Raw genomic sequence first — 16,174 nt, forward strand, 5'->3', positions numbered from 1 at the left:
TAACTGTTATTCTAGTAAATGTATTGATTCAGGGCCCCAAACTCTAATGGACGACATATTTTCTCAAATCAAATCAAACTTGATTTATTTAGCACTTTGCAACAACACCAGCGAGACAGAAAGATAAAAACATTGCGAAAGAAAAAGTAAAATCACAAGCAAAAAACAATGAGTCCTAAGCTAGTTTAAAAAAAAAATTAGTCTTTAATCTGGACTTTTCTGATCTTTTCCATTCACTTTACACCTATGCTTTCTGTTGGTTTAAATTGTAAAACCCTAAAATGAGACGCTATTGTTCGGTTTGTGTTCTTTCCAAACTGGCGTCTAAATCACTGTTTCACACTGGAAAAACTATCTACAGATAAGTACAATTATCTTAAATTAAATGTATTTACCCTTAATTTAAGTAGGTAAATGAGTTTGCCAATTGAATGAGTATTTTTACTCTTAAAATAGGATAATTAGATAACATGCACTTAAAACAAGATAATGCTATTCTGTTTTTTTTATTTTATATGTAAATTGTCTTGTTCATTGGCAAAATGTCTCTTTTACCTCAATCCAAGGACAAATGCACTTATTTAAAGAAACAATGACTTATTAAGATTTTGATTTTTTTCCAGTGCATGGGGACGTTCTTCTGTGGCTCCCTACTGCTGCCATTTGCAAATATTACAGGGTCGGACTAACAACGCCTGCAGGCACAAAACCAGAACCAGCAGGATTTGTCTTAATTAAACACCTGAGCTCTTCTGCCATGCAATATTGTAGTTCTTGTTTTTCCACCCATATGATCATGTTAAAACTCTGAGATTTAGTCTTAGTAAAAAAGGTTTGAATGCATAACATGTAATTTCTCCTTAAGCAAAGAATGCAGCTTTGTTCTGCTTGTACCTTAATTTTAACACATCTTTGGTTCTAACTAAAATGAGCGGACGATCCATTGAATCCTTGCTCTGATAAGGATTAATTGTACAGGTGAGGTCCCTGTGGACCCTTTATGATCTATGTAGCTTCAATTGCCATTGATATTTTATGAGCAGGATACTCGGTTTCATCAGCCTCTGACATCTTTGGGGGAGAGTCAACAGGAGATTAAATGCCGTTGTATCAGGAGATGATTCTGCTAAAACCCCAGAGACTTGTGTGATTTTGAAAATGGAATAAACGTTAACCTAAAAGCTTCCTCTGTTTCAGGTTTATCTGGAGAGGCTTCTCACCTATGCTGAGATTGACATCTGCCCTGCCAATTGGAAGCGTATCGTGTTGGGAGCCATCCTCCTAGCTTCTAAGGTCTGGGACGACCAGGCGGTCTGGAATGTTGACTACTGCCAAATCCTCAAGGATATCACAGTAGAGGACATGTAAGTCACACAAAACAAGCCCAACAAAGTTCGCTGAAATCATTGCAATCCAGAATGGCTGATGGTGCTGGATCAGATGTGCCTCATATTCAAAAGAAATCTTTTTTTTTATTATTATTATTATTAGAACTTTAAAGCTGACATTTTATAACCTTAATTTGTAGCTTCATAATTTTAAAATATTGCAGATGTAAAACAACACACACTGGCCATGGTTGGCTCTAAATAATTCATCTGACTATTTTCTGAATTTTTCCTGAAAGTCAATATATTTTCCTACTCTGACATTCACATTTAGTATAACCACAGACTCTACTGCTTTTTAGTGTTTGGAGTAATGGGTTAGGACAAAGTAGTTTATCATGTGTAATACAGACAAAAATATATATTTTTTGATATTTTTCTGCAAAGATAAATGTTAATGTTAAGTCCAGACTACTTCTCGATTTAATCATTTTATAGAACCACGTTTTGCTGGAGGTCTTTCTCTGTATGTCTCTACTAGCTTTTTAACTATCTATAATCTATGTCCATTCTGTCCTGTAAAATGGCTCATACTAAGTCTGAATTGATGGAAAGCATCTGTGAACAGCACTTTTCAAATGTTACCACGTTTTATTTTAAATTAGATCAGGCCATTAAAAGCTCTTAGCATTTTGCAGCCACCGCCATGTTTTCCTGTCAGGATGAACCATGTCCAGCACCTAAAGAATCCCTTAAGTGTTCGACTCTCTGAATGCTTCTCTGATTAGTGTTTTTATTATTTTAGCTTATTGTTAGTGTTAGCCAGCCGGCCTTGCAGCCATGTTTTCGACAGAGACATGTCATTTACAACCGCTTACAAAACAGTAATTACATAAAATTGTGAATCAAAGTAAAACAGACTTTTACTAAAAGTCTAAATGTTTGTCAAATCTCACAGGGAAAGATGAGGAGCAGTGAGAGTTGATGTGTATATTGGTGGCTGGCTGCAGATGCATGTAGCTGCAGGAGGTTGGGGAATGAAATTAGTTAACAAAGTGCCGGTTAGCAACACCAAACATCTCTAAATCAAACAAACAAACTTCCTCCAAATAATTTTTGACAGTCATTCCCTATTTGCTCCTGGCTAACAGGCTAGTAGTTGTCCATGTCTTCATGGGATCACACATTATGGTTTAAAACAGCGCTCTATGAGATATTCCAAACTTTGGATGCATAATTTTCCTTTCACTCACATAAATCTCCTTTAAAGTACATGGACATTTTTGGCAGTATCATGATATGGGAAAAATAAAACATTTTCAAGGCAACTTCTGTAAATCCATTTTTCAATTTCTTTATTTTTTATTAAAGTAATTCAAACAGACACTACTTACTAGGGGTGTAAATCACATCCATCATGGCGAATTCCTGACCCAAGGATTTGATTATTTTCGATACTCAAGAAAACACCACCATACGATACGATTCCATTCTATTAATTGGTTCTTTTTATTTTATTTTTTTTACACCTTACAGGCTAGAAAATGTTTCAAATTTGAATAAATCAATGAAAGCTGTAATATCGTTATGCATTATTTTTTGAGAAACAACAACAAATAACAGAAGTAGAAAAGTTGCACTCCACCTATACCTATTAAAACCTCATTCACTGAAATATAATAATGCCTCTACGTTATAGATTCTAAAAGGCCTTGCATCAAAAAATACTGCACAAAATCAGTGCAATGAGTGCAATGCAATACCTCGCTGTCAACGTCCCCGCCCCCTCCGCAGACGCTCCGCTGCACCTCTCCCAAAATGCAGCTGACAGCAGACAGTGCCACAGACAGGAGGCAGGCTAGTTTTGTTTTTATGACCGAAATTGCGGAAAACAACTCGTAAAGTTTGACCCGCTAGAAGAGCGAGGTGCGCGAGAACGCTGGGACCCTTTTTCCACCTGGATCTCCGCTCTATTTGGCCCTCATGTCCCTCCGTCGTCGGACTAAACTCGCCCCCACTTCCTCAACGCCTCGGCCGTATCTAGACCCACAGCGTTTAGCGCAGACCACGCTTCAATATTGAGCATAAATCAAAAATGTCTATGTCAAGCTCACTGCAACACACTGCTGTAAGAGTATAACCAGGAAGCGAGGTAGGAGGGCAAAATAGGTTTAGCGCCACCGCAGCACGGGAGGAGAATTACGTTCAGGAGCAAATGGATAAAAATAGACTGGAGGAAAAAAAAACATGAATCGATTCTCTTATGGACGTATCGATGCATCGGATCGTCGGCTGTTGGATCGATGCATCGATACAAAAACGATTATTATTTGCACCCCTACTACTTACACGTTTGCCAAGCTTTTATATGCTACATACTTCCCTAATCTGAAGAAAGCATTGCAGGATTATCCTTAGGGCACAAATGATGCTACAGACATGCTACCCCTGCTGTAACCTCTGACCTCTACACATTCTGCTGAGCCGGTGGAGGTCTATTCTTGTCTTAGCTCTGTGTTGTCAACCAGCGACTGCAATCCACCTGTCTCAGACTGACTCTAGATAACACAGCTCAACATTTGCTTCTGTTGCACTTTAAGATGAGAAATGGCAGATAGATAATTACTCAAACATTCCCTTTGAAAATAAATTTAATGCTGCAAATCCTCCCCTCTGAAACCAAGACGCCTTTCCACTTGCTGACTGCTGGGAAATATGGAGAATTTCGAGCAGGGAAACCCCAAAATAAACAGATTAACATCAGCAGAGAGGGGGCTCAAGTAGAAGACTATAAGCAGCGTTATTAAGCAGAGTTTGGCAATAATGGAGGTTATATTTAGCTGCATGCATAGAAATGTGTGTGGGTGAGGAACAAAGACTAGGAATGAGAGGTGGATGGAAGCAGCAAAGTGAAAAGAATGGGTCACGACTCAGGAGGAACAGATGAAAGCTGCTGCTGTTGCACTGCAGTAGGGATCACAAAGCTGTCAAGCAGCAATTATGCATGACAAAAAACCTTATCCGGAGTTAGGATTAATATTTCTTTTTCCAAACAACAGTCGGAGCTATTGCTTGTACAGCACTTTTCCGTATTTTTAAAAGCTAATGTTCAAGAAATACAGTAAAAGGTGTGTAGACTCAGTTATCAGCTTCTCCCCAGGTCCTCTCCTCTGCATTTGTTTATAGGCAGGCAGCAGAGATAATGAATCATTTAATTTGATTTTTTTGCATCCTCACTAAATGCGTTTCGTTCCCTTTTTCTCCAAAAGGAATGAGCTGGAGCGACAGTTTCTGGAGCTGCTGCAGTTTAACATCAACGTACCATCCAGCGTATATGCCAAGTATTACTTCGACCTGCGCTCCTTGGCCGAGGCCAACAACCTCAGCTTCCCTTTGGAACCGCTCAGCAGAGACAAGGCCCTGAAACTAGAGGTAAGGGGCCGATACAAATATAAAGACCTGAAATCCAGCTTTTTTTTTTTTTTTGAAAAAATATTTTTTATTATTTTTCCAAATAATACAGTGTGGTACGAATGTACATGTGTATTTTTACACTTTTAAACATAAAATACAAAACAGCAGAGTGATTTCAAGAGTATGAGAGGTACAGGTTCTGAAATCCAGTTTTTACCCTGCGTGCATAAATTACCCTGCTTCTGCTACTTAAAAAAGTTTTTTTTATTAACTAATGTGTTAAGTTATTTGAGAATTTGAAATGCACCTATCATAATGTTTCCTCTATTTGCAGATCTGATCAGAATATTCACTGTAGCTTGAGCTCTGATCAATTAATTACCTGAAAGGCAGAGGTGATGGAAGACCGTTCTGCAGCTCAATTTTGTATTTTAATTTTAAACTCTCTTTAGCCTACCTTAAAACTAACGCTGCCGCTGTTTGCCTTAGCAAAAAATGCAGATTTGTAAGTGTAATGTTTTTAAATAAGCCTGTAAGCTCTCTGAATCCATCATGATCCATTACAGAATCCGGTGGAGTGTTGCTGCAGCATTCACAGGGGTAGTGAAAACATGTTTTACATCTTTTCCCTAAATTCTCATCCTTTTTATTGCAGGCCATCTCACGGTTGTGTGATGATCAGTACAAGGACTTGAGGAAACTAGCCAAGAAGCGATCGGTGAGCGCGGACAACCTGATGGTGGTGCGGTGGTGTCCAGCCATCATTTCCTAACACTGGTCATTCTCAGAGGAATAAATAGACATTTGCCATATTGTTGCCTGAAAAGCAGGGAGGCAAGCTGGGCCGCTGACTGTGGACCAGTGGGGCAGTCTGGAATACATACCAACACAAACCTCCACTCAGACTGGAACCTAAACATAAAGAGTTTGCCCTCTCTCTCTCTCTCTGTCTCTCTCTGGCTGTTGTACATAAAAGGTCCAACTAGCTGCTGGAATCAAACCAAACTGAGCTGACAGATGCTGAATGCAGATCTGAGCTGCAGGAGAAAAGCAAGGGAATGGAAATATATTGAGACTGTGAAGATGGAAAAAGTCTAAATTGCAAAACCTACAAGAAACATTTTTCTTTAACACTCCGCCGGTATGTACATCCGATTAATGGATGTTGGTCACATTCCTTCAGTTTAAATCCTCTGGTTTAGGCGTTTCCTTCATTGGATGATGACATCACCGTCTTACATCCCATACTCACATCGCAGTTTATTTTTACAATATCCGCTTATATTTTTACATATGTTTGTACATTCCATTCTTTAGGTGAAAACAGATGCTATTCCTGTTACTAGACCACATATCATCAAAACAAATCTAACTACATAAATCTATCAATATATCATCAAATCTGAATTCAGAGAGGTTAAACCCACTGAGTATAAATAAATCTGCGGCTATTTAGCTGCAGATTTCATCTAAGTACTAATTAGATTTAACTTTACCTCAAGAATCCCGACAGGAAACTGCTAATCCAACCTTGAGGTGCAGAAAACAACAAGCTCTATTAAATAAAGCAATATCCATTTCATCTGTGCCGTTAGCATGAAATATGCTGAGGCATACATGTTTGGGAGAAGACTGCCTTTAAGGCAAATGGGAGACATACTGTAGATGTGATGTGTCCACTGCCATTGTCCTGACCGGCGGTATGTGTAATTAATGCTATTTAAACGCCTTTACCTTCTCTTTTTCAGTAGGAGGAAGAAAAACATAACATTTTTCTGATTCAATATATTTTTATGGCTCTTCCATCTTCAAAAGAAATTGCACAATATAGAATATCAGTCTAAAATATGATTTCTTTTTTGGTCTTAAGACCAAAATGAAAAAAATAAATAAATAAAACATTGTTTTCCAAATAAAAACTGTTCAGAAAATGAGACTGTAATCATTTTCAGAATTTTCTTTGTACAGTGTAAACTGATCGCCAGTGACCTTTAGACAAATGGTATATTGTAAAAAAGAGGATGCAGAATGATGTTAGAAATATTTATAATATCAGTTTTTATGGAGGGGATTATATGTATGGTTTTGTGCTCCTGTGACAAATCAAGCTGAAATAAGTGAAGTATTGAAAATTAAAATGGGAGACACCACTAAAGGTTTTACTTCTCTGCTATGTTAACATTTCAAAGAAATCAGTCACTATTTAATGTTTTATTCTTTAAACGGTGTTTTGATTTCATGAAACACAGTAAAGGTAATTTAATACTTCTTTTCAAATAACTGAATTACACCATGTTTTCAAAATTTAAATATCATTTTTTTATTTTCTGAGCCCCAAAACTGGCAAAAACAGCCATAAAGGTCAACATGTTTCTAAAAGTTTAACTAATAAAAAAAAAAAAGAATGGATTAATGTCCGTTTTTGTTTTGCCTTCACTCTGTAATTTTTTTTCTTTTTTTCTCTCCTTCCTCCTAAACATTTATTTATTTTCTCTATAATCCTTTTTAAATTTCGCCCATGGCTTGCTAACGTATTTCTAATATCCTATATTAATAGTTAATAGCTCATCTTTTTGTTTATGACATTCAAAATCATAGTTCTGTGGATTCAAACACCAATTTGTTTTAGTGCAAATATTCTCTAAACACAGCAAAGTTAGCTGCAAAGTTAGCATTCGTTTTCCGACACTTTCTTGTCTCAGGGTAATATTAGCTGACCTAATTAGTGTGATTTATTTACAATAATGTCACAGTTTGCTGCTTAAAATGCCAGAGATTTTGTTTTTATGTCATCATATAAAGTCATTTACATCCATTTATTTCTAGTCAGATTTCTAAAGCTAGTTGCTGTTAGCTACGTCGCTTTCACATTTTCGCTAGCTAAAATGCTGGTTTTGCTTCACTCTATAGCATTGTTACCAAATTAATCGTTTTTTTTTCTTCTCAACCTAACTAACAAAAGTTGGACTGATGAAAACAGTTTTGTTTTATTCTATTTTGGTTTATTTATACATATTTTTTTTTATTTAGTCATGTTCAGGATTCCTGGGAATTCTAATTTGTTATATTTAAACAGTATTTCCCAAAACACCTTACTTCCTCTAACAAAGAAAACAGAGAATAGGATTTAAAAAAAAATCAAACTAACTATAAATAATGTTGATTATTAGGGAAAACATGTTAGAGAAACATTTTCTTTTCTCATTTTCTTTATACCAGTGGTTGTTTGCCTTATGATCAACTAGACTAATTTCTCCAAGACATCGCTGCAGGCGGACATTTTTATAAAATAATGTGGGAATGCCTTGCAAACTATTTCTGTTGCCTTTTTCTAGTAAAAAAACTTGCATATCATTCAAATTCCCATGTTTTGTGCATTTCATCGGCATCCTTCAGGGCTGTATTTTTCATTGCACTGTTTTATCAAACTGCTAATGAACCAGTCAGTCATTTAGGGCCATCAAGCTGTCCTCCATCAGTGAGAAGGGAAAGAGCTCAACCAAAGTCAAGAAGAAGAAATAAAGCATGATGGTTTCCAGTGTGTTGCTCTGACTCAGTCCACTTGCACATTAGTTAAATAATAAGTCTAACTCTTAAAAAAAGAGTCTATGGGGCTTTGAATGAGTTCAAAATAAAAGTGTGTGTAGGAAAGTGATGTAACTAGAGTTGCTCAAACTGTTTTCAAAGATTGTATCTTGTATTTATTGTATGCGTGTGAACATACCTGATGTTTTCAGCACAGAAAAACTGAGCATCAATGCCATTTGGTCAACTTTGATGAGTTCTAAGGTGGGAAATGTACTATTCTGACAGCGAACCAGCAGCTCGTAGCGCTTCGTTGGTCACTAGATGAGCGTAGCAGCACTGAACTCTACCTCTGCATAGAGTTACTTTTTTTTCTATACTTTCATTCCTCTCTACTACCAATGATTTTTGCATTTGAGCTTCATGCTAACGGTTCACTACTGTATTTGAACTTTTTAAGTTTTTTTGTCTTTTTTTCCCCATTGATGGATTTTTTCTGAGTTGTATTCTGTACTTATGTTTTGTGTATCCCAGTGAGTCTAATTTGTGTTTATTCTTGTTCTCGGTTTGCCAAATAAGTTTTTTTTTTTTTTTTTTTTGGTGTGTGTTCTCAGCTGTGATTTGTGTCTCCATTTTTCTCTGAAGCAATGTTTAGGAAGAAAATGTGGCAAGAATTAAAGTAAACTCTTGCAATACATGGTGAGAGGCTTTATTTTCACTTTTCCTTTACCTCATTTATATCTAACACCACTGGAAAATGATGAGCTAGCTGCAAAACTTTCCATCCATCCATTTTCTAACACACTTAATCCCAAGTGAGGAATGCTGTCAATGGGTGAGAGGCGGGGTCCACCCTGGACAGGTCGCCAGTCCATCGCAGGGCAAAACAGAGACAAACAACCATTTACGCACACACTCACACTTAAGGAGAATTTAGAGAAGCCAATTAACCTAACAGTCATGTTTTTGGCCTGTGGGAGGAAGCCGGAGTATCCGGAGAGAAACCAACATGCAAACTCCATGCAGGAAGACCCCGCGATAGGAATTGAACCCAGAGCCTTCTTGCTGCAAGGCAGCAGTGCTACCCACTGTTACACTGAGCAACTAACATTCCTGAAATAAACTGGTAGCTTTTTTTTCTCCAGCATCTTCGCTGTTTTTTGTCTGCAGTCTTATTTTACGTTTATATAAATAAGATGTTTCTTGCTGCTACTTTACTGCTTTGATGGGGTGATTCAGATCTTGGCATTGAGATGTTCCCATTAAAAGATTATATAAAGACCAAAGCAGCATCAATCACCTATAAGTTATATTGTTTTTAAACGGCAGCTTCCGACTAAGCTGTGTAAAAATGTATGAGTAGAATGGAGATAAACTAAAACTGACAGGTAGAAAGCCTGTATCGATAAGAATCCATAGATAAAATATTAAAAGCCTGTGAAACGTTTTTCATTGGAGCTGCGGAGGCTTTTCTACTATTATATTCCAAAAACACCAATTAAAAACTCTTGGGTCTTATCGGATTAACCTCTGAAAGTGGAATTAACTTTTTTTTTTTTATATTTCCACCATGGCGAACTGGTTTTATAAAGGAATATAAAGAAAACGCAGGTGTTCATCCTGGGGCTAAATGTCGCTGGCATACAAAAATTATATAATGGCAACAAAGTGAAAATAATTAGTAAATTTTTTCATTCTTCATTTAGTTTTTTTTTTATACTTTACGTAATTTTTTTACAGAAGTTTTCAAAAGGTAAAAGAACATAATTGATAAAAAATCAACACAAGATACCGTTCTTGAAAATTGTTTACAAAAAAAAATAACAGCTGACAACCATAATGCATCAGAGACCACATTTGCAAAACCTTATTAAAATAAAAGGTTGTATATATATATATATATATATATATATATATATATATATATATATATATATATATATATATATGTATATATATGTGTGTGTGTGTATCTTAATTTTAGAACTTCCAAAAAAGTAAAAATAAGTTTGAAGACAGGAAGCTTTTTTAGTTCAAAATGTCAGAATTAGCATTGAGTTCGCGGCTTTATAGAGTGAACCAAAAACAAAGCCTTGATTTGGTTTAAAAAACATGCAAATTGAACTGGAAGAACAGGTCCACCCTTTAGGAATAGGGAGTAGTTTTGGTTCTTTGTTAGCCTGCAACACCTGATACTGGTCTATACCTCTGAAATGGGACGAGACGTTCAATAAAGCCTTGACCTCAACACTATTCCTGACTTTAAATTGTATAAAGCTTCCTGGATGGGAAGCTAAACGTCTTCAAACTTGTAAACAAAGTCCAGTGGATTGTTTCTTTTAATTTTTTTTTTTTTTTTTACTTTTTTGGAATGACTATGAACCTGATGAATGAGCTTCACCAGCTTAATTTTAGAATCTTTTAGTTTTATAAATGCACAATACACTTTCAGTTGTTGCTTTTCCCTTTGTATTTATTTTATGCTTAATTCATTTTTATGTTTTTTCTCCATATCAGTTTTCTTTCGTTAGTTTTAGCGAACTGTTATCTCCATGATTGTGAGATGCCTGAAAGGAAATCCAGAAAGCTGCACCTCCTTATCAATGACATTTTCTGCGTCAATTTCTACCCACGGTTTCCTGATTTGATTCCACATCCAATAATGAAAACAAATGAGCTAGAACCACCACCCCAGTTCCTGTAGTGGAAACACCCCTTTAGGACATCAATGTATGTATCATATTGGGTTATTTCCTGTGAGTTACTTCGGGCAATTGGTTATTACAGAAATGACAAGACAACGGCAACAAACTATCACTAAAACTGGGCTAAATGCTTTAAATTGTCCTCAAGATTCCTCTGTGTAGAATGATGAGCTCTGGACAGTTTGGGAATGACTTTTCCTGGAATGATCGGCAGCAACAGTTGCTTCCATTAGATTAGTGCTGCTCTCTATCCTCCAGTGGTGTTGTTTTAACCCCCAGTTTTATTTTCCTTACAGAAAAAAAGTGTAATATGTTGCTGTTTGTCTAAAAATACCATTTCCTTATAGTCCTTTTGATCATGTACACTGAACTTTATTTAATAATGGTCATTACTCCCCATGAAGTAAGTCTAAAAGCTTATTTTAAGCAAAAATGGGTAACAGATGATAAACTTCCTCTCATCTGATTTTATAGATATCTAGGTTTATTCTCTGCACAAACTACAAGAAGCAGCAGTAAATCTTCTCCCTTCGTAAAGTAGCACCAGCTGTGGGAAATGTCAATTTGTAACCTGCTTTAAGTTTACGAGGGAGATTCCTGTGTCTGCATACCTGTATGTCCCAATACTATTTGATGAAGCAGCAAGTTCCCCTAAGATTATGAAGCAGTCAATGGCAGCGTGCTTGTCATTGTCCTCAAGAACTTAATGCCACAGTTTAGAATGAGTAAGCCAGGAGGCTTGTTTGCAAGGATGACCAGCAGCACGAAAATATCTCTGCAATGCCAGGATGGCCATGTGCTCCTGGAAACGTGTTAAGAATAGCCTGACAATAGAGCGTGCTCCTGTCTTCTGTTGTCTGAGGACAGACGGCTGGCTCCACAGGGCAGATGAAGAGGTAAGAGGTAGAGCTCCATTTGGGCTGTCGGACTGTTGGTTTTCATAAAAGTTGGGTCTGGATACGCGCTTCAACCTGTAGAACTACTGTGATCTTTAGAAGGAAAAGAGATGAGTTGAAAGATGTAGAGGGAAGCCTTACCTGCAGGATTTTTTTTAAAACTTAGTAAGAACAAAAGTAGGATAATTTACCAAGTTTAAGCCCAATAAACATGGTGGGATCAAGTGTCTCCGAGATCCTTTTTATCTCTGTCAATCGCAGCATCACTTTGATGGGTGAGTACATTTCTCTTTATGTCCTTTAAGAATCTGTTTTCAGAGTGATATAAGTGATTGGTGTCATCTGATAGGAAAGGTGTGGCTCATTGTGATGATCTTCCTCCGAGTCCTGATCCTCCTCTTCGCCGGTTACCCTCTCTACCGGGACGAGCAGGAGAGGTTCGTCTGTAACACCATCCAACCCGGTTGTGCCAACGTCTGCTACGATCTTTTCTCTCCCGTCTCCCTCTTCCGCTTCTGGCTGTTGCAGCTCGTCACCCTGTGTCTGCCTTACATCATCTTCGTAATCTACGTCATCCATAAGGTGTCCAACGCACTCTCTGCGGCTCTGAACTCAACCGGACACGCCAAAACCTTTCAGCTGTTCAAGCCCCACAGGGAACAGTTTAACCAGATGCGTTTGAACAAGGTGGCTGAGCAGAGAGGAGGGCCGCGGTCCTTCGCTGGAGCCTACATCCTCCATCTGCTGTTCAGGACGCTGCTGGAGGCCGGCTTTGGGGCAGCTCATTATTACATGTTCGGTTTCTACATCCCCAAGAGGTTCCTGTGCCAACATGTTCCATGCACCACCCAGGTGGACTGCTACATCTCCAGACCCACAGAGAAGACAGTGATGATCAACTTCATGCTCGCTGTGGCTGCTCTTTCCCTTTTCCTAAACGTTCTGGATTTCATTTGGGCCATCAAGAGATCACTGAAGCACAGCAAGAGGAGGATGACAGTAGAGAAAATATTTGAGGAGGAACGCTGCTTTCTCTCAGATGGAGTGGAGTCCTCCGGCATGGATGTAAAATCATCTCCTACTCTGCAAAACCTGGAGGCGCAACTTGGGAAAACTGAAAGTTTCCGGAAGAGGCGCGGTAGTAAAACCTCTCGAGGAGGAGAGACATTGTATTCAGGTCAAGAGGCATCTACCCTGGAGCGTTGCTCTCACCCTTCAGGACCTCCATGCTGTAACAGTGGTAACAACGACATCTTGATCTCCCAAGAGGAAGTTCTAGAGAGGAATGGCAGTGAGGTGGCCCTCTGCCCCCAGGAGACTCTGGGGACTCCGAGATCCATAAGAGTCAGCAAACGAAGCCGACTCAAACCTCCACCTCCACCTAGGCTGGACATCAGGCTACCATCTGGGGAGCTGGTACCCCCAGTCAGGGATATTCCCACAAAGACAGCAGTCTATACCAGGGGGGGTCAATATTCCCTGTTTGAACTGGGAAACGGTGTTGAACTTCAAAGCAGTGAAGGTGGGCAGGAGAAAAGGTCTGAGTGGGTTTGAGTTTTTAGGCAATCTCTAAAAAAATGTTAACACATACCATAAAATATAATGAGAGATGCACCAACCAGGGATTTGTAGCTCAGAATGTGATCTCTGATCCCCTGAAAGGGATTTTTAGTCTGTCCAAATTTCTCTTTAGAAATGTGCAGATTGTTAAATGCTGTCGATCCTGCAACAGGGAATCATAATTGGGTGAACTGGGAGCAGACATGTTACACTTATGATATTCCTTTGGGTAAAAGGACTCCAAGAGAGGTGTTTGATGATGATCTGTTGATTGTGGATGGAGGATCCTTTTTCAATCCAAACAAGCCAGCTACAAAACCACCAATATTGCAAAATGTCTAAATAACTGTCGTTACTTGTACCTGATAGTTCTTATGCATGGTTTGTTTACTCAATAAAAAAAAAGGGTCGGATTTTTCCCAGATCCCATTGGTTAGGTTGGTATCAAGCTGCTAATCGATCTATTGACATGCTTTGATATAATCCATCTTGTTGTTGTTTTTGTTTTTATCAATTTCTTGCAGTGCAAAAAATGGAAATCTAATTAAATAATTTTTACTTAAAATAAGTGCATTTTCTCTTTAATTGAGGACGAAAGTGAGACACTTTGCCAATGGAACAAGACAATTTACATTTAAAATGAGAAAAAAACAATTGCATTGTCTTGTTTCAAGTTCATATTATCTAATTATCTTATTTTAAGAGAAAATATACTAATTTCATTGGCAAATCATCATATGTACCTACTCAAATTAAGGGTAAGTACCTTAATTTAAGAAATTTGTATTTATTTCTAGATCGTTTTTGCAGTTTTGATTAAATTGTCCTTAAGCAATACCTTGTCCTTGATCTTGGAAAAAAAAAAGCCCACCTGTTTGTTTCCATAAGGACTTTAAACCCCGCCCCCACCAGCACTGTCCACTACAAAGGCAAGTCTTGACTTGACCTATCCTCCCCAACAGAAACGCCTTTTTATGATTCCAGCCTGGATAGTCCTGCTTTTGAGTGTGGATCAGTGGGGTCAAAGTGGACAGGAGGCAGCCTCTCGCCGGGGTCAGAGGGTCCGACTAAAATCAGAGTCAATGCCATTACCCAACCTTTAGATGGAAAAAGGATTCCTCCTGCAAAGTGAAGGACACCGTGAAGGCCCCTAAAGCTGACATAAGGTTGATCACTAAGTAATTATGTTCTCCTCCCCGTAGGGGCCCTGTATTTATGGCGACAGCTTGCCACTCTATTTCAGGGCCTCTCAGAGCTCAGGAGGTACACAAACCTCAGTACCCTTCCACGCCAGAAATAGAGCCCAGAGCAGTGGAGTGCAAACTGTTGCCCTGCAGGATTTGGAGCATCGCTGCGTTTGCTGAGGCTTTAGTTTCCTCTCCATCAAAGCTTGCGTTAATGTGACACTAATGTCCCGCAGTGACACATGCCTTTCACCGACAGTCTGACGTGTTGCTGTGTTTACACAGCCAGTAAAAACCACTTTAAAGAATTTACACAAAATGACTGAAATAAATCATCGGCATGAGTGAGTCACTGCACAGCTGAGGGGCTTATCTTTGTGTAAAGAGATAGCTCTGGATCTTCCTCTTCTTCTGTTGTTTTGTTTAAAAGATGACAACAAAAGCTCACTGACTCGTATGGACTGGTACAGAGCGCTGGCTAAAACCCTGACTGTTAGACAGTTATTATTGCCACAGACAAAAGCACGTATAGGAAACTTTGTTTTAAATTTATCTCTAAAGAATCATCACCATATTTGTTAAACTGAATTACCAACAGTTATTTTATGTTACAATCCTAAACATCAAGATATATAATGCAAGTCCCATTAGTTAGAGTTTGTATTTTGTATTTTGGAGCGCTATCATATCTTCATACAGTTCTGAAAAAAAAAAATCCTAAACATCTTAATCAGATCGTTTGTAGTGCGGCAGACATTTTAATGTTGGTAATTTCTCAGTCAGGTTAAAATCTAAACATTGAATTGTTCGCATTAATCTGCTTGGTGTAGAAAATGTTATTTTAGCTCTGGTCATATGTTGGGTTTTGCTCCTAGGGGGAGATCAAAGGCTGTGACAGCTTTGATGTGTTAATTGATCTTTCCTGTCCCTGTTAAATTAAAGCCTGCTCACAGCATGACGCAGCCACCACTGTGCTTAACTGAAGGATTGTTGTATCAAGGAGGATGTATCTGAAGTAAATTCAGCACATCTTCTCCCATATTTCAGATTTGACCCCTACATGACTCACGGTATAGAAGGGGTTTTTTATGGCCTTCTTTTAACAGCTATGTTAAATACAGTAAGTAGATTCTTTCTGCCTAAAGTATCACAAATACTCTTAACCTTGAACCCGCGGTTTGTTTTCATGATGATGCTTGTTTAAAAATGCTCAAACCAGCTGGATTTGTGAGGCTGTTTAATAACACTTAGATAAATTGATTTCTTATGACTCCTGAAGGCAATTTGTTGCACTTGATTTAATTTCAGGGTAACACGCAGAATTCAACGGTGCTCCACCTTTTTCATATTTTTATTTATGCACCGTTTTGGAACCAGTCAATATTCTTGCAAAGATTTTTGTCCGTTTTTCATTTAAAATCATTATAAGAAAAAAAAAGTATTGTTGTAAAGGAGGAAAAAATGTTTTAGGGGTGGGAAATTGCTTCTTAGGTATTGCAATTGCAGGCAGCCAAGATAATGAGCCAATCAAAGTCCAATATTGCCTTAAGTTAAATATATAC

General features: G+C 38.1%; 2 protein-coding genes across 6 annotated transcripts in view; both read left to right on the forward strand.

Moving 5' to 3' along the window:
* The window catches only part of ccny (cyclin Y), a 40,342-nt gene extending 31,380 nt beyond the window's left edge, over positions 1 to 8,962 (forward strand). For all 4 annotated transcript variants that reach the window (XM_038292026.1, XM_038292028.1, XM_038292027.1 and 1 more), the window contains 3 exons: positions 1,198 to 1,364; positions 4,598 to 4,760; positions 5,398 to 8,962. In XM_038292026.1, the coding sequence (XP_038147954.1) occupies positions 1,198 to 1,364; positions 4,598 to 4,760; positions 5,398 to 5,514 (447 nt within the window). In that variant the 3' untranslated portion in view covers positions 5,515 to 8,962. The remainder of the gene's footprint in view (positions 1 to 1,197; positions 1,365 to 4,597; positions 4,761 to 5,397) is intronic.
* Positions 8,963 to 11,815: 2,853 nt separating this feature from the next.
* LOC119787951 (gap junction delta-4 protein) lies at positions 11,816 to 13,928 on the forward strand. 2 transcript variants are annotated; one of them, XM_038292041.1, is made up of 2 exons: positions 11,816 to 12,143; positions 12,218 to 13,928. In XM_038292041.1, exons 1-2 carry the CDS (start codon positions 12,080 to 12,082, stop codon positions 13,420 to 13,422), a joined length of 1,269 nt encoding a protein of 422 aa, XP_038147969.1. In that variant the 5' UTR covers positions 11,816 to 12,079; the 3' UTR covers positions 13,423 to 13,928. The 2 variants fall into 2 exon arrangements, with proteins under 2 accessions (XP_038147969.1, XP_038147970.1); XM_038292042.1 differs by having other exon boundaries at positions 12,223 to 13,928.
* Positions 13,929 to 16,174: the final 2,246 nt, after the last annotated feature.

This window comes from Cyprinodon tularosa, unplaced genomic scaffold (genome assembly GCF_016077235.1).
Source record: "Cyprinodon tularosa strain WSP-4 unplaced genomic scaffold, ASM1607723v1 ctg306, whole genome shotgun sequence".
Lineage (NCBI taxonomy): Eukaryota > Metazoa > Chordata > Actinopteri > Cyprinodontiformes > Cyprinodontidae > Cyprinodon > Cyprinodon tularosa.